The 27,925-nt window shown below is 35.9% G+C and overlaps 1 protein-coding gene across 1 annotated transcript in view; it reads right to left on the minus strand.

Moving 5' to 3' along the window:
- LOC105054422 (uncharacterized) overlaps window positions 1-23,342 on the minus strand; it is a 41,364-nt gene extending 18,022 nt beyond the window's left edge. Inside the window, 6 exon segments of the mRNA XM_029267362.2 lie at window positions 21,647-21,865; window positions 21,946-22,009; window positions 22,115-22,183; window positions 22,185-22,370; window positions 22,517-22,595; window positions 23,085-23,342. Coding sequence (XP_029123195.1) covers window positions 21,647-21,865; window positions 21,946-22,009; window positions 22,115-22,183; window positions 22,185-22,370; window positions 22,517-22,548 — 570 coding nt within the window. The 5' untranslated portion in view covers window positions 22,549-22,595; window positions 23,085-23,342.
- Between the last annotated feature and the right edge of the window lie 4,583 nt (window positions 23,343-27,925).

The raw sequence follows: 27,925 nt of genomic DNA on the forward strand, positions 1-27,925 counted from the left end.
AGATGTGCTGCGCAGGTGATCACGAAGGGTCGCAAAGCGGGAACGTCCTAGTTTGTGCTATCGCTATCGTGGATGTGTTGTGAATATTTTGTATGAATCTTTAACAGTACATTCAAAAATTTGTATTCAAATTTGTATTCTATCATCAGTGAAACTATTATTTTGATGTATACAAATATTCAGTAACAAATGTGAATCAAATTTATTTTTTGTAATTGATGCCATTGATTTTTGGATATGTGGATTTGTTCTTTATTTTTCTTCAATTTTTTTGTGTTTATGTTTATTGACAGGTTTGATAATTGTTCGATGTGGGAATTATTTTCTAAATAATTATGTTCGAAATTGTTCCAGATCAATTTGTGCTTATTTGCAGGGGGAGTGGTTTTGTTTGTGTTTACGATCTTGAGAGGATAAACACAAACTACGAATGACCCTAAACACAAACCTTGGATAGGATAAACACAAAATATTTCAAAATAATAAATAAAAATTATGAATAATAAATACAAACTCCAAGACGATAAATAAAAACCGCTCAAAATAAACACAAACTCAGTGTTCAAAAGTTGAGTGATCCAATGGGTCCTCTCAGGAGGATAAACACTAAATCATCTGAAAATAAATACAAACTATCGGTTGATTAACACAAACTCCAAATAATAAACACATTAGGAATCCATGACTGTGCCATGATAAACACAAAATACTCTAAAATAAACACAAACTCCGTATAATAAAAATATAAAAACTCTGAATAATAAACACAAACTCTGAGATGATAAACAGAATAAACACAAACTCCGGATTCAAAAGTTGAGTGATTCGAGGGTCCTTACAGGATTTGCAGGATAAATAATAAGAGAGGAAGATAAATACTAAGTCCTACAGAAATAAACACAAACTATCGGTTGCTCTCTGCCTGTTATGAACCCATAGCAAGATAAACACAAAGTACTCCATATGATAACGTGCCACAACGGTGCATTTTATATTGCTACACATTATAAATGAGTACATGATTCCATCATGCTACACCATTTTTTCATTCATATGTAAACCATTCAAAAGAGGATACGTAAACCATTCAACGATGTTTGATACAAATACCGATACATTCATAGTATAACCAAAACACAACATACAAAGTATTACATCATCACAACACAATCAAAAAATCAAAAGATAATGTCGGCACATTCTAATCTTTAGGATCAGTTTGGACAGTAGGACGATAGCGACGGACTCTATCTTGAGCAACTGTACCTTGACGACTACTACCTATAAGAATAGAGCTAGATGAGGATGGTCTGGAGAAAGATGGCTAAATAGAAGGCTGACTAGATTGAGCCTGACTTGGAAGACTCGAAATAAGAATATTTATCTGTTAGCCGATCCGAACAACAGTCAGTAAGACTGTAACCAACCCAATAGAGAGAACATTTTATCTTTCTATCCCACTTGATTCTCTCTATACCGCAGTCTGAAGGACTCTAAGAGTGCAGATAACTTTGAATAGCTGATGTTGCATGTCTGTGTGAGGTAGATTTCTCTCTAATTTCTCAATACGAAAGACGAAATTACGAATATCCTGCACTGCTGAGATCAGATTGTCCAACTTCTACTCGAATGAAGAATTATGTGCACCGATCGAATCCATCCGTGCAGTAACTCTCCTGAAGAAGAGGACTGAAGAATAGATGCCACCTCCCGAGCAATAGCACTAACCAGATTTGGAGTCATCCTCGGCTCCATAAATCTAAAAGGTCCTACTGCTCCACCCCTACTAAACTGAAGTCTCTCTTCCTCAGCTGAAATATTCTCCTGAACATCTTCTCTGCTTCCACACTTCCTGATCCATTGACTATCATCAGTTTTGAACTATTGTATTCTATTGAGGACTTTTTTATTGATTTTGCTATCTCTGCCTAATTTCGTTAATTATTCTCTCTGAATTTTTATACCAAAATGTTTAAAGATATGGATTAAAATCATAACATAAGATAAAGATGCCTCTGCTCTATCCATCGCCTCTTGCATAACCCTGATAATCATTCTTGAAAGGTTGAATGGGATGGATTGGACTACATGATACATGATAGCTAAGTCTTTATCTGTTATAATACCAAATCCTCCTGCTCTGGATTGTATAATCCAGCAAACAATGATGTGGAGTCATTTCAACATTTAATTGTCTTCCATAAATTTTACGAAATTGACCGTAGTCCTCTACCCCAAGAACACTTTTCATTCTTTCACTTCTATTCTCTATACTGTCCAGCAGGTCATCTTCAGTTGGAAGTTTCAAAATTTGCCCAAATATTTCATCATCAAAATCAATTTTCTTTCCTTTTACTGAAGATGATACGGTATCTTCTCCAAATGAGATATTCTAATAAAATTCTCTAACTAATGTCATAAACATTGGGACTTTAGTTGTGCAGATGAATTCTCATACCATATCTGTAATCAAGTTTGCAATCCAGAATCCCTCTGAATCTAGAAAATTTATATCTACAATACGACCAGAGAGAATATTTTTGGCACTTACTAGAGTTCTTGGAGGAGGTGATGTTGTTGCTTCTCTTCTCCCTGTACATTCTTCACTTCTGGATGCTCTTTGGCGTTGGAAAAGCATCTTCGGAGCCATCCTTTTTTAAAGTTGGCCAATCACCAAAGACTAGAAGAGAAGGTGGGGAGGAGGTTTTTGATTTGAGATTTAAGAAAAGATGGGTTTGGAGATGGGAACTAGGGATTTTGAGAGGAACGAAACCATAGAAAGGAAAAGAAGATGAACAGGAGATGTTAGGATGTTGGTTTTAAGTCACAGACCATGCGGTGCGGTTAGCGAGATTCCAAAATTTGGGGAACTTGGAATTGATAACTATCAGACCCATCTAAAGCCGCCTTTAAAGGCAGCGAAGGCACCTTGATGGTGGCGCCTTAATCAACCATGAAGACGCCTTCAGCACTATAAAGGCGCCTTCGTCAACCATGTATGAAGGCACCTTCATGGTTGATGAAGGCGCCTTTATGCCTTTCCATGAAGGCGCCTTCAGCACTGTAGCATAAGGATTCTGGAAGGATTTAGGGAAGGTTTAATCGCCTAAAAGAGATTTTAGTCATTCTTTAGCACTGTGGCGTAAGAATTCTGAGAGGGTTTAGGAAGTATTTAGTCGCCCAAAAGAGGTTTTAGTCATCCTTCAGCACTGTAGCGTAAGGGTTCTGGGAGGATTTAAGGAGGATTTAGTCACATAAAAAAAAATTTAGTCACCTAAAAATTGTCTGGATCATTGATTATGGATCATTAAATGGTCTCAAAATAATTTTGGATAATTGAATGATCATTGAATGATTCGCCGATCTTCCGTTTCATGCCTTACATCATTTTAAAATACAAACATCATCAACAAACGAATTAAAAAAATGAAATAAAACACAAACATTCATTATATAGTTTGAATGTATATATCATCAAATTAAAAACAATTTGAAGCTTCTGGATGAGCTCATTACACAAAATACAAAGCATTACAACGACGGCGCACCAAGCACCGCACAGAAGGAAGCAACAAACAAAGTAAAAAAAGAGAACAATAAATGACAGCAGAAAACTAACGTTTGCCATCGTTTATCGCTTATCCCGCATTAATATTGCAGCCTTCGAAACCCGACAACCTTCCCCGACCCGGCTAGTAGACGTCTCAATGAGATTTGCTCCCCCGACACGCTGACTATCCGTTGCCCCCAAGCGCATGAGGGGTGCAAGAGGCAGGCTCGGGGAGGTCCATATAAATGTGTCTGAGAACCTTGGGAGCGACTCGGATTCATCATCGAAGGATGGCGCGGTCCGTTAGCCATCCTTCTTGGAGCACCTACTCCACAAAAGCATCAGAGAGACCGTCATTGAAGCCATGCCTTCTCCAGACATGGAACAGGAGAAATCTCTCAAGGCCGTGGATACCTCCTTTCAAGTAAAAGATGGAGATTTTCAATACCTCTAAAGCCAATACGGAGCTTGCAAGATGGCTCCACCTCTCAAATGATGAGCGGCGACCTCAATCGAGAAACTGAGCGCCACCGGCCGCGAAGATATTGCTCCACCCCATCATCGCATAACAGGAGGAGAAGAGCCTATAAAAATAGGAGCGTCCCACTAAGGCTGGCAATGGGTAGGGTTTGGATCGGGTATTGTACCTACCCATCCCTAAACCCAAACTTAATACCCTATACCCAAACCCTATCCAATACCCAATTGGATAAGAAAAAAAATACCCATCCTCATACCCAATGGATTCGAAGATACTCACGGGTAACCCATTTTTTCATACCCAACCCATACCTATCCCATACCTAAAAAAAATAAGCAACCAAAAAAATTTTATGCATATTATCAATCAAAACAAAATTATCAATTCAACATAGAACATAATTTATAAGTCCAAATTTATAGAAATCAAACATAGAAATAAAATTACAATTCAACATAGAAAATATAAATAACCAAAATAATTTTATGCTTATTATCAACCAAAACAGAATTATAAATATATATATTCAGGTATGGGTTCGGATATTACCCATATCCATAGGTTCAGGTCGGGTTCGGATTTAAGTTTGGATAGAAAACAGCACTACTCATATCCTACCCATACCCGTGCTACAGTTTTCGGGTTTTATCCAAACCCAGTCAAACCCTATTTTTTGGATTTGACCGAGTTTAGGTAGGATGCATACCCATCGGGTCGGATCAATTTTGCCATCCCTACGTCCCACCCCTATTAAGTCACGGAATGTCCTATAACCACCTCTGTTAAGTCACGGTATCTTTTTTTTCGAAAACATGCAAACATGTAAATTAATGGAGCCAGAAGTACAGACACATCTCGAAAAGTGTACGCACATCCAAAGACGAACCGCTCTGGATCGATAAACAGAAACTGTGAATAATAAACACAAACTCTGTACCGATAAACAGAAACTGCGAGTAATAAATGCAAACTCTGTGCCGATAAATAAAAACTTTCCAAAATAAACACAAACTCGAGATTCAAAAGTTGAGTGATCCTAGATTCACCCACGATAAACAACAAGAGAAGAGGATAAACACTAAGTCCTACGAAAATAAACACAAACTATCGGAGAATAAATACAAACTCCAAATGATAAACAGAAATTGCGAATAATAAACACAAACTCTGTGTAGATAAATAAAGACTGCGAATAATAAATGCAAACTCTGTATCGATAAACAGAAACTTCCTAAGATAAACACAAACTCGGAGTTCAAAAGTGCAGTGATCCAATAGTTCACCTAAAATAAAACACCAAAAAAGATGATAAATACTAAGTCCTACCTAAATAAACACAAACTATCGGAAGATAAATACAAACTCTAAATAATAAATAGAAACTACAAATAATAAATACAAACTTCGAATAAAAAGCACAAATTCTGTACCGATAAACAAAAACTTTTCAAAATAAATACAAACTTGTGGTTCAAAATTGAGTAATCCTGGGTCCACCTACGATAAACAACAAGGATAAATATTAAGTTCTACGAAAATAAATACAAACTATCGAAGGATAAATACAAATTTCAAATAATAAACAGAAATTGTGAATAATAAACATAAACTTTATACAGATAAAACAAAAATCGCGAATAATAAACGCAAACTGTGCCGATAAATAAAAACTTTCTAAGATAAAAACAAATTTGGGATTCAAAAGATGAGTGATCATAAGATCCATCCATGATAAATAACAAGAGAGGAGGATAAATACTAAGTCCTACGAAAATAAGCACAAACTATCGAAGGATAAACATAAACTCCAAATAATAAACAGAAACTATGAATAATAAATACAAACTCCGCATAGATAAATAAAAACTGTGAATAATTAATGCAAACTCTGTATCGATAAATAAAAACTTTTCAAAATAAACACAAACTCGTGGTTCAAAATTGAGTAATCCTAAATCCACCCATAATAAACAACAAGGATAAACATTAAGTTCTGCTAAAATAAAGACAAACTATCGAAGGATAAATACAAACTCCAAATAAAAAACAGAAACTGTGAATAATAAACACAAACTCCATGCAGATAAATAGAAACTACAAATAATAAATACAAACTGTATCGATAAATAGAAACTTTCGAAATTATGCTTGGTTGAATGTGGTACGTTCAAAAATCCTCTTCATTCTCTCGATCATACCTACTCTCCAAGACTGCCTCAAACTAAGTAACAAACCTGAAAGCATTCATGTGATTGTCCACATAACCTTAAACAACGAGTGTATACTTTCACTGCGCTATGTTGTAGACATAGAAGCAAAGAATATATATCTAAAATATGCAGGCACCCATTGGTCTCGTATACTGAATAGATGATCAAAATAGACATTGGACTTCAAGGAGTACTTGATAAACTCATCCCAATGATGCTCAAACTACTCTGGAGAGATGGAAGCATTGATACAATGATGAAAATCCTCCTTCAGTCCATCTTTTGTATTAAAAAGAATGAATAGATATTCTCTGATATTCTTTAGGACATGCCACTTACCAGAATCGATAGATAGTATTAGAAAACATGCTCAATTGCCTTTTTCATTGCTGGATCTTGATCAGTTAATATGCATTTCGGATGCTTGCCATAATGTGCCTCCAGAAAAGACTGAAAGATCCAAATAAATGATTCGGTACACTAATCTGGGATTAATGCACAACCGAACAGAATTGACCGCATGTGGTGGTTGACGCTAACAATGATGTAAAAGGCATGCTGTATTTATTCGTCATGTATGTACTGTCAAATGTCACCACATCACCAAAGTATTGATAAGATAATCTTGACCTTCCAATTCAAAAAATATTCTAGACACTATTGTTGGCATCTAATTGGATGGCATAAAAGAAAACTAAAATCTCGACTTGTCGAGTTGGAAAATGATTAACTGTTATTTGCAAGTCAATATTAAATAACTATTTTTGAAGATTGCTTCTAAAGTTGTTCAAATTCTTCCTAGTGAATCTTACATTTCGTATACCTTCATGCAATTATGAGATGGCACCCATGATTTGTTGAGTTGAAATATTTTAATCATGTAAAGTCCTTATAAACTCCTTATCTTCTGAAGTGATCTTTCCATATAATTGAAGTGAGTTTTCGATGGACTATGAATGAGCTCATGATTATGAACATCGTGAAGCATGATAATCTCCCACTTGCCAATTTCAGTCTTTCTAATGCACATTTTTGCTTTACATCTAGTACGAATGCACTGTCCTTCCTTGTGTGGCGTAATTTGTGCTGCATGATCTTGTCTATCAACTGCAATGTTGATCTTAGACTTATATACCCCTCCTTTACCACATGTAAATTCTTATCTGCTAATCTCCTTACTTTTCGAGGATTGATAAGATGATCCCTTTTGAATACCAAAACCCTTCTTATATGCATATTGGTTGTAGGCTTCCATTGCTTCTTCTTGAGTTTCGAAGACCATGCCTTCATGCAATGCTAAACTTTCTGAACTCTGGTCAATACGATCTTCTCTCAGAAGCCCTCTCTATGTGATCATTGTTGAATGGGTTTGGAGTGTCATCAAGTGAAACGTAATCATGCACATTGCTTTCTCCTCTTACAAAAGTAGTTGGTGTGCTAAAGATAGCTGTCATGCTATCATCATACATACTTTCCACATCCATGATATGTGTAATTTAATTTACTTACTGGTAATGACATACAGTTTGTATAAGTGGCATTCAAATGCATAGCTTAATTTTACTGATGCATATCAAATTGAGATCGTGTTAAATATCAACTTTCAAATTGATGCTATTCTATTAAAAAAAATGCTCTAGTAACTAAAATTAGAGATATAACCAGACATCTCAAACTACAGCTCATACTACAAGTTAATCATTGATCATTCACACAAGTATAAACATATCTTTGAATGTTAAAAAATCTTTTCATTAGTAAGTTTCAAGTTCCAACTTGACTAATAACATTTAACTGACTTTATCAAAGAACAGTGATAAAAAAACTTATTTACTTTCTTTCTGAGATCAATATTTTTTGAATAAATACTCTTTTTACTCAAGCAATGCATGAATAATGTTATTAGATATGATTGTTTTCCATATCATAATAATAATTCTTATCCAAAAGAATCAAAATTTCAAAATATAACCATCAAGCCTCTGATGAATTAAGCTATATAGGTTCTCATAATTGAACAGGCTCTATGTTTTCCCTATCATAACTTTTTTACAATGTCGCATATATATTTCATACATCCACTGAAATATTTAGCCTATAATGAAGTAACAGTAGTAAAAAGATATCTTGCACTCAATTAGCATATCCCAAACAATTCCAACGAGATGTTTGCGGGAGAGAAGTAAATGCTAGCATGGTATTTGCACCGGAGAGAGAGTCCGTAATGTGTTTGCACTGGAGAGAGAGCCAGCGACTTGTTTGCGATGGAGAGAAAGAGTCGGCGATATATTTGTACTGAAGAAAGATCGCTGATGATGTTTTTGCGATAGAGAGAGCCGACGATGTGGTTGCACCAAAGAGCCGACCACATTTGCGATGGAGAGAGATAGACTGGGCTGTTTACATCGGAGAGAAGCGGGGAAGAAGTTTCTTTCGGAGAGAAACATAAGGAGAGAGAGAAAAGAGGTTTTGCCGGCGAGAGGGAGGGAAGAGTTTCATTTCAAACAAGGTCTACTCTCTCTTTTTTCAGTCCCTTCCCCATTAAAGCAGCATCATAGCCTTAAGCAGAGAAGAGACGTGAAGAAGGAAACGACGACGTGGTCCCATTTAATTCTTTCAGCTTTTTTTTATAAAACAATGCCAGATCAGCTAACGGGCAAGAGAAGTCCTCTTATTTGCTTTTAAGGGTTAACCAGAGCCCAGTCTCTCTCTCTCTCTCTCTCTATATATATATATATATATCCAATTTCATAATACTATATTTAAGCACGGGTACCCATTTCTTTTTGCTCTCAGCTCTTACTATGGTGCCATGATATCCCCCGTAGCAAGTGATCTCAGAAAGATCCACGCTTACACCCCATGGTGGACATCTCAAATCCATGCCTACGCCCCATGGTAGGCATCTTAAGTCCATGCTTACGCCCAATGATGGGTATCTCAAATCCATGCTTACGCCTCACAGTAGACATCTCAAGTCCGAACATCATACACAGTAGGCTGAGTCAGATGATACATATATCAATAATTATATATATATATATATATATATATATATATCATATGTTCTTTCTTTTTCGATAAATCTTTTATATAGCTTTGATACAACTCGATATAGCTATGATGCATTGTATTACAACAGACAATTGATTACCATTTATATAGCCTGATCGAATCATAGTATATAACTTCATTTATTTCAACTTATAACATTCAACTACAAGTCATTTATTTATAATTTTAGGAATTCTACGCAACGTGCTATGTATGATGAAAGCAAATACAATCGTGATCTTTGTATCGCTCAAATGGATAAGATAAATTCTCATTTAATTCTGATTAAATATTATAAAATATAGATGTTATTTATCTCGTGGATCCCAACAACCGACAATCTAAGCACACCCCTAAGGTTCCTCGGGACCTAAAAATTCAACATCACATATATTTATCAAATCAATGGTACAACAACATTCTTAAATTTAATTTTTAAAATCCTTAAGAATCCTAACATCCTATCTCAAATTCTTAAAATTCTAAACTCTATTTTATATATTAGCTATTACTATAATAGAAAAACTAGTAACCTTGTTCGACTTCCTAACACCAATGGAACAAGGGCACAGCTCAAGAAATTAAAAAAGAATGATAAGGATATTAAAGAGGAAGAGAAAGAGAGTGAGAGAGATTCCCCTCCCTTTCTCTTTTTTTTTCTTCTTGGTATTTCTTTTTCCTCTCTTTTCTTTTCTTCCCCCCCCCAACACACACATCCACGCACACACACGGAAAAAGAGAGGAAGAGACAGAGGGTCTCTCCTCTGTCTTCCGTTCTTTCCTTCTTTTTTTTTCTTCATTCTTTGATCAAAAGAGGGGAAACCAGGAGCAAGAGAATGAGAAAAAGAGAAGGGAAAAAGAGCACGTGGAAGAGAGGGAGAGGGCGTTAGAGAGGGGAAGAACCCAAGGAAGAGGGCGTAAGGGGGAGGGAGGCAACAGCGAAATGAGGAAGCTACCGAGAGGATATCCGGGAGGGTGATAGGTGGCATGGCGAGTGAAGAGAGAGAGAGATGGTGGGGGATTTGGCTTTGAGAAGACTTGGGAGAATGGAAAAAAATTTTTCCTATTCTCGTTTTAAGGAAGCCACAAGGCACCAGCTAAAAGGCAAGCCCCACTGGGTTTGGGTTTTGGACTTGAACCGACCTGATTTATTACATTGTCCCCCCCTTAAATTAAATTTTGTCCTCGAAATTAAATACCTGAGTTCTCAAAAAGATATGGATACTTTTGCTTTACTTCCTCTAATTTTCAAGTGGCCTCATCTAAAATTTGCCTCTTCAACACTAGAATATTAAGTACACATTCTATTTCTAAGACTCAAAGACCCATCCTCATGAACTTGAAATTATGACTGTATCCTAGAATTAACTAGTTCTCTAATTTTCTGTAACTCTGAATCACTGTCTTGAGCATCTTTAATTCTTCTAATTAGATTAAACTATAGTCTAAAATGTGCTATCTGTGCCCCAAGCTCATGCCTCCGTACTTCAATATTGAATTTCATTAGATCCACCAGAATATGCCTCTGAGTAGTAATTAATGCTGCCAAATTACCGATGGATTTTCTGCTCAATACATCAGCCACTACATTGGCTTTTCCTGGATGATAATTCATAAATAAATCATAGTCCATCAATTCTAAAGATCTCTTCCTCATGTTCAGTTCCTTCTAAGTAAAGATATACTTCAAACTTTTATGATCAATGAATATTTCACAATTTTCACCATATAAATAGTATCTCCAGATTTTAAGTGCAAAAATTACTACTGCTAATTCCAAGACATGTGTGGGATAATTTTGTTCATATGATTCTAGTTGCCTGGAAGCATATGCTATAATGTTCCCATGCTACATTAAAACACAACCTAAACCCTTCTTAGAAGCATCACTGTATATTGTGAAACCTCCACTCTCAGAAGGCATAGTGAGGATAGTTGCTAATATCAATCTTCTTTTAAATTCCTCAAAGCTTCTCTCATATTCTTCTAACCATTCAGACTTGACTCCTTTCTGAGTTAAACGGGTTAGAGGTGCAGCAATTTTAGAAAATCCCTCTACAAATCTTCAGTAATAACCAGCCAAACCCAGAAAACTACAGATTTCAGACACACTGATCGGCCTATTCCAGTCCACAATAGCTTCTATCTTTTTAGAATCCACAGAAATACCTTAGATATTACATGCCCAAGTAATGCCGCCTTATTCAACCAAAATTTACATTTGCAAAACTTGGCAAATAATTTCTTTTCTTTTAAGATTAGAAGGATACATCTTAAATGCTCATCATATTTTGCTTTATTCTTAAAATAGATTAGAATGTCATCAATGAATACTACTACAAAATGATCCAAAAAAGACTTAAATATTCTATCCATTAAGTTCATAAACGCAGCCAAGGCATTTCTTAATCCAAATGGCATCACCAAAATTTCATAATGTCCATATCGAGTTCGAAAGACAGTTTTAGGCACATCCTTTACTTTGATCTTTAATTGATGATACCCTGATTTGAGATCAATTTTGGAAACACTTGGGCTCCCTTCAATTGATCAAACAAATCATCAATCCTGGATAAGGGATACTTATTTTTAATAGTCATCTTATTCAATTTCCTGTAATCAATACAAAATCGTAAACTCCCATCCTTCTTTTTCACAAATAGAACTGGGGCTCTCCAAGATAATTCATTAGGTCTAATAAAATTTTTATTTAATAATTCTTGAAGCTGCTCCTTTGACTTCTTCAATTCTGTCGAATCCATTCTGTACGGAGCTTTAGAAATTGAACTTGTATCAGGAACTAGGTCAATGGAGAATTCAATCTCCCTATCTGATGGTAGTCCGGACAAATCATTTGGAAACACATTAGCAAACTCACGCACAGTGGGGATATCTTCTAAGTTTTGCTCATTCATTTGTATATCCTTCACATTAGCAATCCTTTTTTAACATTCGGCTAGCTTGCAAGGCTGATACTATCTGTGGAGGGGCAGCACCTGTACTTCCCACAAAACTGAACTTCGGCTGATCAGGGATATGAAAATTAACGATCTTTTTATGATAGTCCATTAAGGCATAATAAATAGCTAACCAATCCATTCCTAATATCACATCAAAGTCTCTCATTTGTGGTATTATCAAATTTGCCACCAATTCCTTCCTATTTTAACAACACAAGACCTGCAGACATAACTAGTGACTAACACATCTCCCACCGGGGTTTCAACATATATTACTCCCATTGGGGTTTCAACATATATTACTATCTCTAAAGGTTCAAACAGTATACCATACTTTATAACAAATGTGACATATATGAAGGAATGAGTGGCATTAGGATCAAACAAAGCATATGCGTAAGTGTTTAGTACTGGAATAGTACCTACCACCACTGAATTAGAAGCTTGGGCATCTTGTTGAGTAATGACATATACTCGCCCCTAAGTCTGAGGTTTTTGGCTTCCTACTTGACTCTACCTAGTAAAAGGAATACTGCTAGTTGATGCTTGAGCTGGTTGAAAAACTGAAGGTGTCGAAGCAATCTGACTCTCAGCTGGCACTAAACAAGTTATCTTATGACCCTTTTGATCACATCTAAAACAAACATCAGTATTTAAAAGACAATCTCGACTAAGATGATTCCCTCCACACCGAAAACAATGAATCAAACTCGCTTGTGACTGTCTAACCACTTCCTGTCGAATTGATCTCTTTGACTGTCAGGTTGAACTTTGTCCACCTTGTCTCATGGCCGGCCTAAACCTCTTCCTCTGACCTAGGCCGGTTCAAGCCCAAAACCCAAATCCAGCGGGGCCCGCCTCTTAGGTGGTGCCCTGTGGCTTCCTTCAAACGAAATTTTTTCCTATTCTCCTGAGTCTTCCGAAGCCAAACCCCCCACTTTCTCTCTCTCCTCTCTCACTCGCCGTGCCACCTCTCACCCTTCCGAATATCCTCTTGGCAACTTTTCCATTTCGTCATTGCTTCCCTTCCCCTCACGCCCTCTTCCTTAGGTTCTTCCTATCTCTAATAGGAAAAAAAAATTTCCTATTCTCCTGAGTCTTTCGAAGCCAAACCCCCCACTATCTCTCTCTCCTCCCTCACTCGCCATGCCACCTCTCACCCTTCCGAATATCCTCTTGGCAACTTTTCCATTTCGTCATCGCTTCCCTTCACCTCACGCCCTCTTCCTTGGGTTCTTCCTATCTCTAACACCCTCTCCCTCTCTTCCACATACTGTTTTTCCCTTCTCCTTTTCTCCTTCTTCGCTTGCTCCCAGTTTCCCCTCTTTTGGTCAAGGAACGAAGAAAAAAAAAGAAAAGGAAAGAATAGAAGACAGAGAGGAGAGACCCTCTGTCTCTTCCTCCCTCTTTCCATGTGTGTGCGTGGATGTGTGTGCGAGTGGGTGGGGAAAAGGAAAAGCAAAGAGAGGAAAAAGAAATACCAAGAAGAAAAAAAAAAAAGGAGAAAGGGAGAGGAATCTCTCTGTCACTCTCCCTCTTCCTCTCCAATATCCTTACCATTTTTCTTAAATTTTTTGAATTGTGCCCTTGTTCCGTTGGTGTTAGGAAGACGAACAACGTTAGTAGTTTTTCTGTTATAGTAATAGCTAATATATAAAATAAAATTTAGAATTTAAGAATTTGAGAAAAGATGTTAGGACTCTTAAGGATTTTAGAAATTAAATTTAAAAATATTGTTATGCCATTGATTTGATACATGTATGTGATTGTTGAATTTTTAGATCCCGAGGAATCCTAGGAGTGTGCTTAGATTGCCGATTGTTGAGATCCGCGAGATAAGTAATATTTACATTTTATAATATTTAATCAAAACTAAATGAGAATTTATCTCATCCATTTGAGTGATATAAAGATCACGATTGCATTTGCTTTCATCATACATAGCACATTGTATAGAATTTCTAAAATTATAATAAATGACTTGTAGTTGAATGTTATAAGTTGAAATAAATGAAGTTATATGCTATGATCGGATTAGACTTAATAAATGATAATTACTGCATGTTATAATACAATATATTATAGTTGTATCGAGTTGTATCAAGCTGTATCGAAGTTATATAAAAGATATATCGAAAAGAAAAGAAACATATGAAATATATATATAATTATTGATATGTATCATCTGACTCTTAGCCTATTTATATGATGTCTGAACTTGAGATGCCCACCACGGAGAGTAAGCGTGGATTTGAGATACCCACCATGAGGCATAAGCGTAGACTTAAGATGCCTACCACAAAGCATGTGTAGATTTGAGATGTCCACCATAGGGCGTAAACGTGGACCTTTCTAAGATCCCTTACTACGGGGGGTATCGTAGCACCACAATAAGGACTGAGAGCAAAAAAAAATAAATATACATACTTAAGTATAGCATTATGAAATTGGATATATATATATATAGACTTTTATACTCTTTACTGATTTTTCATGTTCTAGAAAAGTGGGCATAAAACTGTATTTCTAATGTCACTAATTATATAACTTTGATGCATGATCCGATTAAGATCATATATTGTATGACGCATTTAAGTTGCATGTTAATATGAGTTAAATTAGTTTGATATATGTATTTATTACTTACTGAGCCGAGAAGCTCATAATCTTCCCTTGTTGTTCCAGATCCGGATTCAGATATTAGTTGGATCAGCATTTTGAGGTTAGTAAGAGGCGAGGCCACTTTTGTAGTTAGAAAAACTGATTTATTTAACTATATGTATAGTATGGTGATTTTCTGAGTTGTGTAACTAATCCATCCACTGAAAGCTTTGAATTGCAAAAGTTCAAACGAAGAATCCCAGGTTAGTATGTTTGGTGTAGTTAAACATATATGAACATATGGATCAATAGTCAAGTACTCTGATATTTATTGTCTCTTAAATGTGAACGATATAAATTGCAGGTTATATTTATTCATTAACAGATAGATGCCTTGCATGCCTATAGCGATAGTTCCCTGTAAGTATGCGACGGCTGCTCACACTCTTGATATTTAAATCCGGATTCGGAGGCGTGACAGTTAAAGTGGTATCAGAGCATAGATTTAGGTTGTAGAAAATTTTAGTCCTAAGATTTGATACATATTGAGTGTAGGTGGGGTAGTTATCTAGAACCTAGAAATAATTTTTTATTTTATTATAGATGCTTGTGCTAAATTGTGATCATTTGTCCTTATAATTAAATTTGTTATTATCTTAAGGTAAATAGGAATGGCACCTCGCTATGTTAAGAAAATTGCCAGCATTGAAGATCACTCCTAAACTGCTGAATCTTCAAACCAACAGGTTGGTAATAATGATCAACAAATGAGTGTCGGAATGGCTACTGAAAATATTCAGACCGAACAATCACAACAGCCTGTTGTACTTTAGATTGTGGAGACCATACAGAGCAATAGCAGCAATTTAGGGATCAACAATTGAAACAACAGAAGTGGTTTCAAAAGCAGCAATTACGATTTCAAAATCAAATGCAGGAACAGTTTTTGTAACAACAACAACAGATGTTGCAACAAAAGAAATTAAAGTCCTTTAGTGTTTAACCTCAGACAGTGCAGCATGGCTGTATAGCCAAATTTAGAAAGATGATCCCCTCCAGTTTTCGTGGAACTACTAAACCACTGGATGCTAAGAATTTGTTAGAAGAAATGGTGAAAGTTTTTGCTATTACGAAATGTTCAGAGGATAAAATAACCTATGCCTCTTATATGCTCCAAAGAAAGGCCTTTGATTGGTCGAGAATGGTACAGACTAAGCATGTTTCTGAGGTAGAGCTCTTCACCTGAGATAAATTCTGTCAAACTTTTTATGAAAAATATTTTTCTCCTAGTATTAAAGCCCAAAAAGAGAAAGAATTTATCTCTTTGAGACAAAAAAAGTATGACCGTGGCACAATATGAAGTCAAATTTAATGAGCTTGCTAAGTTTGCATCCAAACTTGCAGAAGATGAGGGGACCCGAGTCCATAAATTTCAGATGGATTTAAGAGCAGAAATCAAGAAAGGAGTAGCACCCTTGCAGTTGATAACCTATGCATACATGGTGACTGCTGCATTAATGGTAGAAAGAGAAATTGAGTAGGAACAGAAGGAAAGAGAGGGAGAGGGTGTTAGAGAGGGGAAGAATCCAAGGAAGAGGGCATAAGGGGGAGGGAGGCGACGGCAAAATGGGGAAGCTGCTGAGAGGATATCCGAGAAGGTAAGAGGTGGCACGGCGAGTGAGAGAGAGAGAGAGAGACGGTGGGGGGTTTGGCTTCGGGAAGACTCGAGAGAACAGGGAAAAATTTCCCCCTGTTCTTGTTTAAAGGAAGCCACAGGGCACCCCCTAAGAGGCGGGCCCTGCTGGGTTTGGGTTTGGGCTTGAACTGGCCTGGTTCATCACAGATAACTTTGTCATATTTAAGAAAACCAAGGGCAAAACCAACAACTATCTCAGTGAAGAAAACCAACAGCTATCTTCCTTTCACAAGAAGATGCCCTAATCTTAGGAATCATGCAAGTGTCTCCCCTCTTACAACCAATGCATGCCAGTCTAATGATTCTCGACTCGGAACAAAATAGTTACTTAAAAGAAGTAGAGCTTCTTCACACTCAATGAGTATGCAACAAGCATTCAAGATATTTGTAGCATTCAAGATATGTCAAATATAATAATGCATCAGAAAAGTTAATTATAGATGATGCACCAGTTACACAATGATTTTCGAGAAAGCATCAACAAATTGGGCATTTTATCATCAAATGAGTACGTATATTTTGTAGATGTTTATGTTCAAGTCATATTTTATGGTACAAGAAGTTCTAATCTCCAAGATCATCTGGAAGTCCTAGGTTTTATTTTGTGTAATTCTGTTCACATAATAGTCATTGATAGACATTTTGGTGGTTATTTTGCATATCTACAAATGTGAAATATCAAAGAACTTTAAGAGGTATTAGAATACTTCATGTAAAACAACAAAGTAGTCGAGGCAGACAGGCCGTCCACATTGGTCCCTGAATTCCCAGGCACCAACATATACTGCCTGGATATAATATATGTTTATTCTTTAGTTTAGGCCAAAGTATTAGATGTAATGTAGCATGTAGGCTGTCTCCTGTGTTAACTAAATCAAATCGAAAGAGTTGAACTTCCACGGATTGAGTGCATCACTGGGAAGGTACACAAGTTCCAGAGCTATTTTCCTTGATAGCTTCGCAGGCTAGATAATATGCAGCTTGCAGGAAATGTACCTCTAATATAGATATCCTAAAAAATTAACAAGAAAATAATAATTTCAGTTTTCTCAGAATTTCCTATTACTAAAAGAGAGTACATTAAAAAAAAAACAAGAAGAAGAAACCATTCAATGGCAAAAGATCATAGACATCTGTCAGGGCAGAAGGGATCAGAAACTGTAACAGTATAACCCAAGTAACATGCACTATTATATTATAAAGAATCTTCATTATCTTTGGTATTTCCTGAAACTTGATATGTAGTACATGTACAGATAGATAAATTTCTGTTTATTACTAATATCATCTCTTGTTCTCAGTTTATAGACACTACAATTGCCTCAACACCCATTAAGCTTTATTTGAAGTTTAGGAATGGATGATGGTGACCCTTTTCTTGAACCTTATTGATAATGTCATCTCGTTGGAACCCTCTGACCACTTGATGACATTGTCTATGTCATTCCTGTAGCTGATGAGTTCATTACAACACCATCTCATGTATCCTCAATAGCATCCTTAGCGACCTTTATTCATGCCATTACCACCTTGGCCCTCAATCTCTCATCCTTTTTTCTTCTCCAACTTTGCACTTAGATGTTGATTGCACTAGTGAAGCCATGTGTCCTGGATCTATCACCATGTTGTTTATTTTAAAGACAAAGGAAAGGAAGCAAGCCATCATTTCTCATTTGTTTTTTAAAGCCGAGAAAAACACCATTATTGGTATCTCCATTGAGGAGGCCAAGCTTCAATGCCTAATTTACTAAAACATGGGGCATCTTCAAACAAGACCAACACCCTTAGTTCTGATAATTAAAATATTGCCCAATTTTCAATGATTTGATACTCTGTATTGTACCAAGCATATTAGATTGATTACCATTTCATGCCATCTCAATGAGACCACCCCTTACTCCTTTACAAATCACCTTTCTAACTTCATGGAGTCACATACTAGTCCATAATTTTTCCATGATAAACTATATATGATCCACAATGAGTTGCATAGACAAACTAATCTGTGTATATCAATGGCATGCTTAACATTTTGGATTTAAGACATGGTCACATATTTTTGGACCATTGTCACTAGAGCAAAGATTGGGTCATTGCCATTGGAGCAAGGATTTTAGAGAGAGAGAGGACGAGGAGAAATAAGGAAGAAGCTAACCATGATTGAATAACATGCATGGTTTTTGTTACAACCAAAACATGTCATGCCATACCAGGCGTATCGTACTGTACAAGTATCGAACAAGTGCGTTGTACCATACCATACCGACACTCGGTACCACAAATTTTATCGTATCGTACCATATACCGACATAATAATAGGATAGTACTAGTATAGGGTCTGGCAATCCTAACTACAACTATACTAAAAAAAATTCTAATAATTGTGAAATGCATATGCATCACCCCAATGAACAGTCATTAAACAAATCAAAGACATCAGACTTGCTAGTTGTTAGATATTTAATTAAAAAAACATAAATAGGAACTTTTACTTTCCCATAAATCTTTATCCTTTTCTGGTGCTTAACTAATTCATATTTTTATTACTTTATCTGTTTAATACTTGGGGTGACTGGAACAGGTTCATCATATGCTAGCTGCTATGCTGATCAGAGTATACAGTAGCATATGGCAGTATATAAACCATTGGTTCCATCATATTCAACTCCACAAATCAACATATAGATGGGTTCATCCACATAGGTGATGGTACATAATGCTTGTAGAAACACAGTAGAGCATGCTCCTAAGATTGGTCAGACCACCTAGGCCCCAACAACATGCATGGCAATATTTCACAAGAAGGATTGCATATGACCAATCAAAGCATCATGTGGGGCTATTGTTTAGGGGTGACCCACCCAATCATTTCCCTTAATAAAGTAGTCCACTAGCAAACACACTACTAATCCATCCAATGTATCCTCAAATTTAAACGTCTGGTTCGTAACACGAAATCAAGATGATACTTCTTGTTTTCGCTTAATTTTAAATGGATCAAAGTTTCTTCTAGGTTATTTTGCATATCATGACAATCCTTAGCACTTAAATAAGCTTGATCACATCAAATGCTAAATCAATATAAAAACAAGGGCATTGATCACATCCAATCATTTCCCTTAATAAAGTAGTCCACTAGCAAACACTATTAATCCATCCAATGTATCATCAAATTTAAACATCTGGTTCCTAACACCAAATCAAGATGATGCTTCTTGTTTTCGCTTAATTTTAAATGGAGCAAAGTTTCTTCTAGGTTATTTCACATATCATGACAATCTTTAGCACTTAAATAAGCTTGATCACATCAAATGCTAAATCAATATAAAAACAAGGGCATTGGCATGGTATGCCAAATGCTACATTACTAGCAGATTAGGATATAAGTTCCCTTGCAATCTCTTCTTGCCGTAGGAGGAAAAAAGGATAATCATTTTAGTAACTTTGCAATCTCTACTTGACACAAAAAAAGCTTTAGCACACAGGGAAAATAATTTTTCATGATTGGTGTTATTAGCTCACAGTGGTCTGCTGGAGATAAAAACACAATCAATATATTACCAATTAGAAGGAGGTTCTAGTACTGGCTCCATCGATTCTTTTCACTTTAACCTAGAATGTATAGGAGAAACATAGTGAACGTCCACAATTTTGTCACATCAGATAAATGTGCATTCTTAAGCAAATGAGAAGCAAGCAAATGCTAGAGGAAGTGCTAAGAGCTATATTTCCAGATTGTCGAGTATATTTAAATTTTCATTATAATTAGAGGAAAAGAAAAACAAAGAGGACACAATAAGACCTATTTACTCTGCCAAATAAGTACCTGGACAGGGTGTGATCTCAATAACTGTAAGGGTGTCAGCCTTTTGCCATAACTAATTCATATTTTATTACTTTAACTTTATCTGTTTAATTTTTAGGGTGACTAGAATCGGTTCATCATATGCTAGCTGCTATGCTACACAATGCTTTAGAGGGGTTCAACCATATGGCAGTATATAAACCATTGGCCCATCACATTCAACCCCACAAATCAATAAATAGAGGGGTTCATCCACATAGGTGATGATATGCTACACCATGCTTTAGAAACACGGTAGAGCATGCTCCTAACATTGGTGAGGCTACCTAGGCCCCAAGAACAAGCATGGAATATTTTGCAATAAGGATTGGATCTGACCATCAAAGCACCATGTTGGGCTATTGTTAAGGGGTGATTCACCCAATCATTTCACTTAATAAAGTAGTCCACTGGCAAACACTGTCAATCCTTCAAATGTATCCTTAAATTTAAAAGTCTTGTCTTCACTTAATTGAAAATGGAGCAAAGTTTCTTCTAGGTTATGTTGCATATCAGGACAATCCTTAACACTTAAATAAGCATGATCACATCAAACTCTAATTTGATATACCAACAAGGGCATTGATATGGCATGCCAAGTGCTACAGTAATAGCGGATTAGGATACAAGTTTCCTTGCAATCTCTACTTGCAATAGAAGGAAGAAAAGGAAACTCATTTTACTAACCTTGCAATCTCCACTTGACGTAGGAAAAAGATTTACTACACAGGGAAAATATTTTTCATGATTGGTGTTATTAGCTTATACTGGACTGCTGGAGATAAAAACACCATCAATACATAGCAAATTAAAATAAAGTTTCTACTACTGGACCCATCGATTCTCATTTTAGTAACCTTGCAATCTCTACTTGACATAGGAAAAAGATTTACTCCATGGGAAAATATTTTTCATGCTTGGTGGTATTAGCTTATACTGGTCTGCCGGAGATAAACACACCATCAATACATAGCAAATTAAAAGAAGGTTCTACTACTAGACCCATTGATCCTTTTCACTTTAACCTAGAATATATACAAGAAACATAGTGAATGACCACAATTTTGTCAGATCAGATAAATGTGCCTAGTTAGGCAAATTGGAAGCAAGCAAATGCTAGAGGCAGTGCTAAAAGCTATATTTCCAGATGATCAAGCATATTAAGTGGACATGTGAAATTTCATTATATTTAGAAGAAAAGAAAAACAAAGATGACAAAATAAGACCTATTTACTCTACTCAATTAGTACCTGGACAGGGCATGATCTCGATGACTGCGAGGGTGACTGCAAAGCAATGTACTGTAAGATTTCAAAAAACCTTGTCTGGCCATAGCTTGCAGCCTTTTGCCAATAAAGGACAACAATATCCCCAGCTCTCGTTCTCAGCTCAAGCAAGTTACGATCTATTTCATTCTCATGCTTTGCAACATATGGCTGAAGGAAAGTTTCATAGACATATGTAGTTCCCTATCATAAATTCATTAATTAAAAAATTTATAACTACAGATGAGATAACATGCTATAACTCGAGAAGGCATAGATTTTACCTTTGTTTTTGGGTACCAAAGATATATAAAGAATGCCAGCTTTGCCTCATTGTACATTGGTAACCTTCAAGAAAGTAGATAAGGTCCCAAGTTGTAACAAGAAAAGGTGACTAAATGTAAAGAAAGCATGCTGTGGAGCCCAACTTTCCAAATCACTGAGCTACCTTACCATGAAATAAAAGATTCTCCAACCCTCTCAAAGACGGTCAGTGCAGCAACTAAAATCCTAGAAAAATGTATTAAAATCAAAAAGTCTTCTTTCAGTCCCACAAGTGACCAGAGATTTGAAAATAAAATCCTTCCCCCAACAAGCAACAAGAACATACCAATACTGACACCAGAATCTCAGCTGTTCAACCTCTGGCTTGTTCAACTCCACCGTTTTGAAGCATTCATAGGCCGGATAGGCATAGCCAAGGACCAATCTACAGACAGAAACGCTCAAGTTCTAATCTAAATTCACATTCTTGAAAAAAAGATTTCAGAAAACAAGAAAACATGAAACGAAGATCTATTCCAATGTAATGTAAAAGCTAAAAAACCAAAACTAATTCATGTCAGAATTACTAACGCCAAGGCTCTTGTAACAAAACTTCCCATCATCTTGATCCACCAAACATGTAGAAAGTTACGGCCACTCCCTCAGCCCCCTACGGCAACACCAAGCACAAGAAGTCAAGGAAAATGAAAACAGACAGCATAATTATATCAACAAGAAGTGATTACTGTTCCGTGATTCTTAGATCCCTTGAAATGTGTGTGCACGTCCGTAGCAGAAAATTAAACAAAAAGTTTATTGGAGACCAAGAAAACGGAGTGTAACAAAAATAGGGCAAGAAAACCGCAGAAAAAAAAAGAATGGCGCACAGGAAAACCCTGGGTTTAAAGATCTGGCTGAAATCAACTCCACATATTTCCGCATTGCAGAATATGAGCCGAAATCCCACCCATTTCCATCGCAAAGAAACAAAAAAGAAAACCCTTAAAACCGATCACGAAAACAAATGAAGTACCAGTACAGAAGCCGTCAAAGAACCCTTATTTGGTGCGAAAATCCGAGAAGAAGCGCAACATCATGCTGATTTAAGGCGACGACGCCGACATAGGAAGAGAAGAGGAAAGAGGGTAAATATCGATACCTTTCCGAGATCAGCCGCTAGAGAGAAAGAAAGAGACAAGATCCTTCTACCGAGACGATAACGATAAAAGAAGGGACAGAGGAAAAGGGAGTAGATCTTGCCAAGTCTTCAACGGTACGAAATAGAGCGAGCGAGAGCCCTTTTTACCGTGCACCCGCTCTTCCTTTTGAGAGAGTGAGAGAAGGAACGGCGAGGGAGAGAGAGAGAGAGATCGGCGCCTCCCCCGGCTCGCCCCCACCCGGCCTGCTCGATTTGAATTGGTACCTCGTTCCCTCATTTGGGCGTGTCGCATCTCTGTGGCTGGTGGATCGGCGGTTCATCTTAACGTCCTACGTGGATGACTACGTCGGCGCTTGCGGTTGAGCGAGTGGATAAACAACGGCCGTCTGGAGGTACAGGATGTGTTTTGGAGATTGGATAAATGCCGTTTGATTGATGGATCTCGGATCGGCAGTCATGACGGTTTTTCACCGTTCAGGTGGACCCAGGGTGACGTTTGCTCGTCATAACGTTGCGGTCGCTTCGCAAGGGACGCTCCCCGAACCGTTGTGATACGAATTTAATGTTGATGACCGCCAGCCATTCTCGCGGAAAAAATTATAAACAATCACGGAAAATTGATGATATTTTTTTCTTTTTATTATTTCACATCAGCGCCTAATCAAATAATTTTTTCTTTTTTTTAAACAGTGGAGCCAAGACTGTTTATTAAAAGAAACTGAGAAAGATACAAAGAAGAGTAGCTAATTACGCAATAGTAGAAATAAGAAGATCTAAATCTCCTGCAATCAAACAGGCAGGACAATAGACATGCAGAAGAAAAGAAAAAAAATTCTATAAACAGATAAAGCCATGGTGTAAAAATCAAGTTGTGAGAACCATAATCAGTAAGTGATAATGCAATAGGTAGTAGACGTTGATAATAGCTTTGAAAACTAGAAGAGCTTGATAGTCCAAAATTTGGAGTTGAATACAGACGTGGAATAGTGGCCAAAGTTTGAAGTAGCACCATGAATATGGATTGAAGAGATAGCTACCTTTGTGGATTGTGATGAAGCTGCAATATAGATTGAAGAGATAGCTATCTTTGTAGATTGTGATGTACAGTAAATATCTGGATGATGAAGCCATAAGCAAAACAGTTATATCCTGATTCTCCAACAGCAGTAAGGGCAGAAAAATAATGATGAAGCCAGTACTTTATAGATATAATGAGTGACTGTGAGGTGCATCTGAATGAATAAATTATTTTGCATGTAACATACACAAATAAGAGTTGTTATCATATCATACATAGTCATGTGCATAAGCAATATTCATCTATCTGTCAGCAATTATGCATCTATTAGTTTATTACATAGCAAAGGTATCTTTAAATGTTACATATAGTACTATTTTTAGAGTTAAAATTCTAATTTCAGATTTTAAATATTAAAATATTTTTAGAAAATTTTGTGAAGATATTTTATTTTAGAAATGATATAACTGAAATAACAATATATTATGACAAAAAAATAATTGAAAACAATGAAAAACATTAGCCATCATATTTAACCTCAATATATATAATGAGAGGTGCTCAAAATCATTATGACAATCATTAAAATGATTATAGACTAGTATTTGAAACCATATTTGACCATATGAGGCTATCATAAAAAGCAGTGTGCTCACTTTGTAATGTTATTCTTTCATCAAAAAATTTTATAGTGTTATTAGTCACTTTTGTTGATTCTTGATCTTGTTCTCCTGAAATTTCTGTTACTAAAATTCCTTGGTTTTTCTATTTTTTTATTATTTTTTCCACATGACCGCTAGACTATCCTTTGGACTAAGAGTACCATTGCATCTCCCATAATATCAAAGAAAATTTTTTGATAATCAATGATTGAACCACGATCACACCTATATAATACATAAAAAGAGAGTTTAGAACTCTCTAATGGCGATACATATCATTATCCTAGAGGGGACACATGTCAGCATCCTAGATTCTTAACCTCCTCTTTCATGATGTGCTATAGAATCCATTGGAAGAAGGATCAGGAAAAAAATAAAAAGTTAAATAATAAAATATCTTATTTGTTACGGTTTGCCAAAGAGGCTAGTAGAAAAGTCAACAGGGAGGAAAAGAAAAACCTAGGAATAGAAAGTTAAAAAGAAAACATATAAGAAAGGATTAGGGTAAACAACAATTGATGCTACTGGATGGGAGAGGAAAAGAAAAAATATCCTTCCCATCTCAGACCACCATGTTAGCGATGCCCTTTATGTATACTACCAAATCAGTATCTATATCAGACTCCATATCTTACTTGTGAGGAAAAGGAAAAAAAAAGGAAAAAGAAGGCCACATAGACTTGGAAAGAATAAAGCAGATGCATATCTTATCTCTTAATTAAGAGATAAAATGTTAGAGAAAATAAATCTCAGAGACTTTAAATAGAAGGATAAGGCTTTTGAAAATAAAAATAGAGAATATAGATGGGAGAAATGGATTGTCTTATCAGTTGTTTTTCTTGAATCATGCTGTATGTATATGGGAGAGTTCAGAGGATGATTTAAAAATTGAAAGTATTGATGCTAGGAGGACTCACTTGAGAAAGATAAGGTTGACAATATCTTTTCTTATTCTTTTTTTCCTATCTAGTTACTGTTTTTTGTTGTTTTATCAGTTTGTTAGAGGATTCAAAGGACCAATAAAGGTGGTGTTCTAAACTCAATGGAGAAAGGTAGGATTAGTAGTATTTTTTGTTGTTGATTTTTATTTTTTTTTTCTAATTGTTATTTTTCTACTATATCATCAATTTGTTGGAGAAGAAAGTGAGAGATCCGAGTCATAAAAGGTGAGTTTTGGATTTTTTTTTTTATTGATTTATTGTTCATTTACTATGATTTGTATTCCCTCATCGATTTAGTGAAAAACTGTTGGCGGAAATCCGACATCTTTTAGATTTTTTAGTTCATTATATGAGAAACCGTATTTGATTTCTCATTAGAAATACAGGAGGGTTGCTGCTTGAATTTGGATAGCTTTCCGCTCCTTCATTTACAAATATCATTTGAGGGAGGAAGGGACAAAGGATTGTTGTCTTTGTTTGGTAGCACTCGACAGTGCTCATAAAAAAAAAAAAAAAAAACTATTTTATGAAAAAAAAAGGTATGGGATGGTTGCTGCTGAGATTCAACAGCTTTCCAATGCTCAAAATGATAAAGAAGAAGCTATGTTAGGAAGAAATGGCACAGTTAAGAGATTGGATGAGGAATTAGTGAATACGAAGAAGCTAGGGTGTTGGATTAGTGGATCGGGTAACGAGTTAGAAGAAATGCATGTGGGTTAATAAGCAAAGAAATTGGATTATTGGGTTTCGATTTAATGGGTCCGTGGATTAAGGTTGCTAGGTATTGGATTAATGGATCGGCGCATCCATCATTATTAGATCTGGTTTATCGAGTTGGTGGGTGCAATAACTGGATCATGGGTAGTTGGATTAATGGGTCATGGAGGCACATTAGTTCTATCCGAGTCAAGGCCTGGTTTGGATTAGGTTAGAAGGTGAAAAGAAGATTAGGGTTTATATTGGATGGGAAGATAAATAAAAGAAAAAAAAGAAAAAATGATAAGTAACAAAATATGAAGAAGGTTAGAAATAATATATTGTGAAGGTGAAATTTACGTTAAGGGCCCATTCTTTTATGGGTAAATATCATGAAAAAATTAATCAACTTTTTCATTGACCAACTTACCCATATTCTCATATTTTTTTAAGATGGATTAAGTTATTTTTTTCATAGATAGTATTTACTCATAAAATGAGAAAAAATTTTATCTACTTAGGGGGTAGCTAAATTATTTTTTGTTAGCCAATAAAGTAGGTATTTAATTTTATCCTAAAATATCTTATCCTCATTTTCAATGCCTCCATCATTTCATATCCAATAACTTGATCATCTACTTTTTTCAAACCTAGAAAATTAAGCATAAAGGGTATTATAGGAAATATGCATAAAACTTAGCAACTTACCCAAAAAAATAATAATGTAAAAGAACATGGATAATAGATTTCGAAACCATTTTTTCATGTGTAAATAAACATGGATAAATTATTTTTCTTTCTAAATATTTTTTAAAAAATATTAATCTAGAAAAATATAAATTCCTAGATAAATTTTTTATCCACAAAAAAAGGAGACTCTAAATAGATTCAGCTGGAGGTAAGGGTGCAGGCATCGATCAAAGCAGAGTATAGAGCGATCGGTCCAAAGTGAGGATGGAGGAACCACTTGGAGAGTGGTCATTATGATGTCTGGTTGTAATATAATAGGGATGAGTAGTCTCAAGACTTCTTGGAGGGAGGAGTGGCCAATCTTGGGGACAGCATCCTTTGATGCACTGTCTTTAGAGAGGAAATGAACAAGGAAAAAGGAGACCAACGGATTTGCTTTGGTGCCATCTTCTCTTTTACAGAGAGCTGATAGCACCACCATCAAAGAAAAAACTTTATACGAGGTAATATAACATCAATTAACTAATGTACTTTTGCAGCAATAGTTGTTTCATTTCCCTACAATATACCAATATTTTTTTGAAATACCGATGAAAAATCTGTTTTTCAATGTTCAGTACAAGTGAGGAAAAAATATTTGAAAAAATTAACTTCTATGTAAGTTTTCTCAATCAAATTGTATATTCCATGTTCTTTAATTAGGAGAAAAAGTTCAAGAACATTTGGTCTTTTATCTCCATATTTTAATCAAGTTTGCTACATAGCACAGGTCTCTTGCTAGTTGTTTTGATGAAAGGTAGGACTTAACACTAGGGTTTATTATTATATAGGTGA

This window comes from Elaeis guineensis, chromosome 11, assembly GCF_000442705.2.
Source record: "Elaeis guineensis isolate ETL-2024a chromosome 11, EG11, whole genome shotgun sequence".
NCBI classification, from domain to species: Eukaryota; Viridiplantae; Streptophyta; class Magnoliopsida; order Arecales; family Arecaceae; genus Elaeis; species Elaeis guineensis.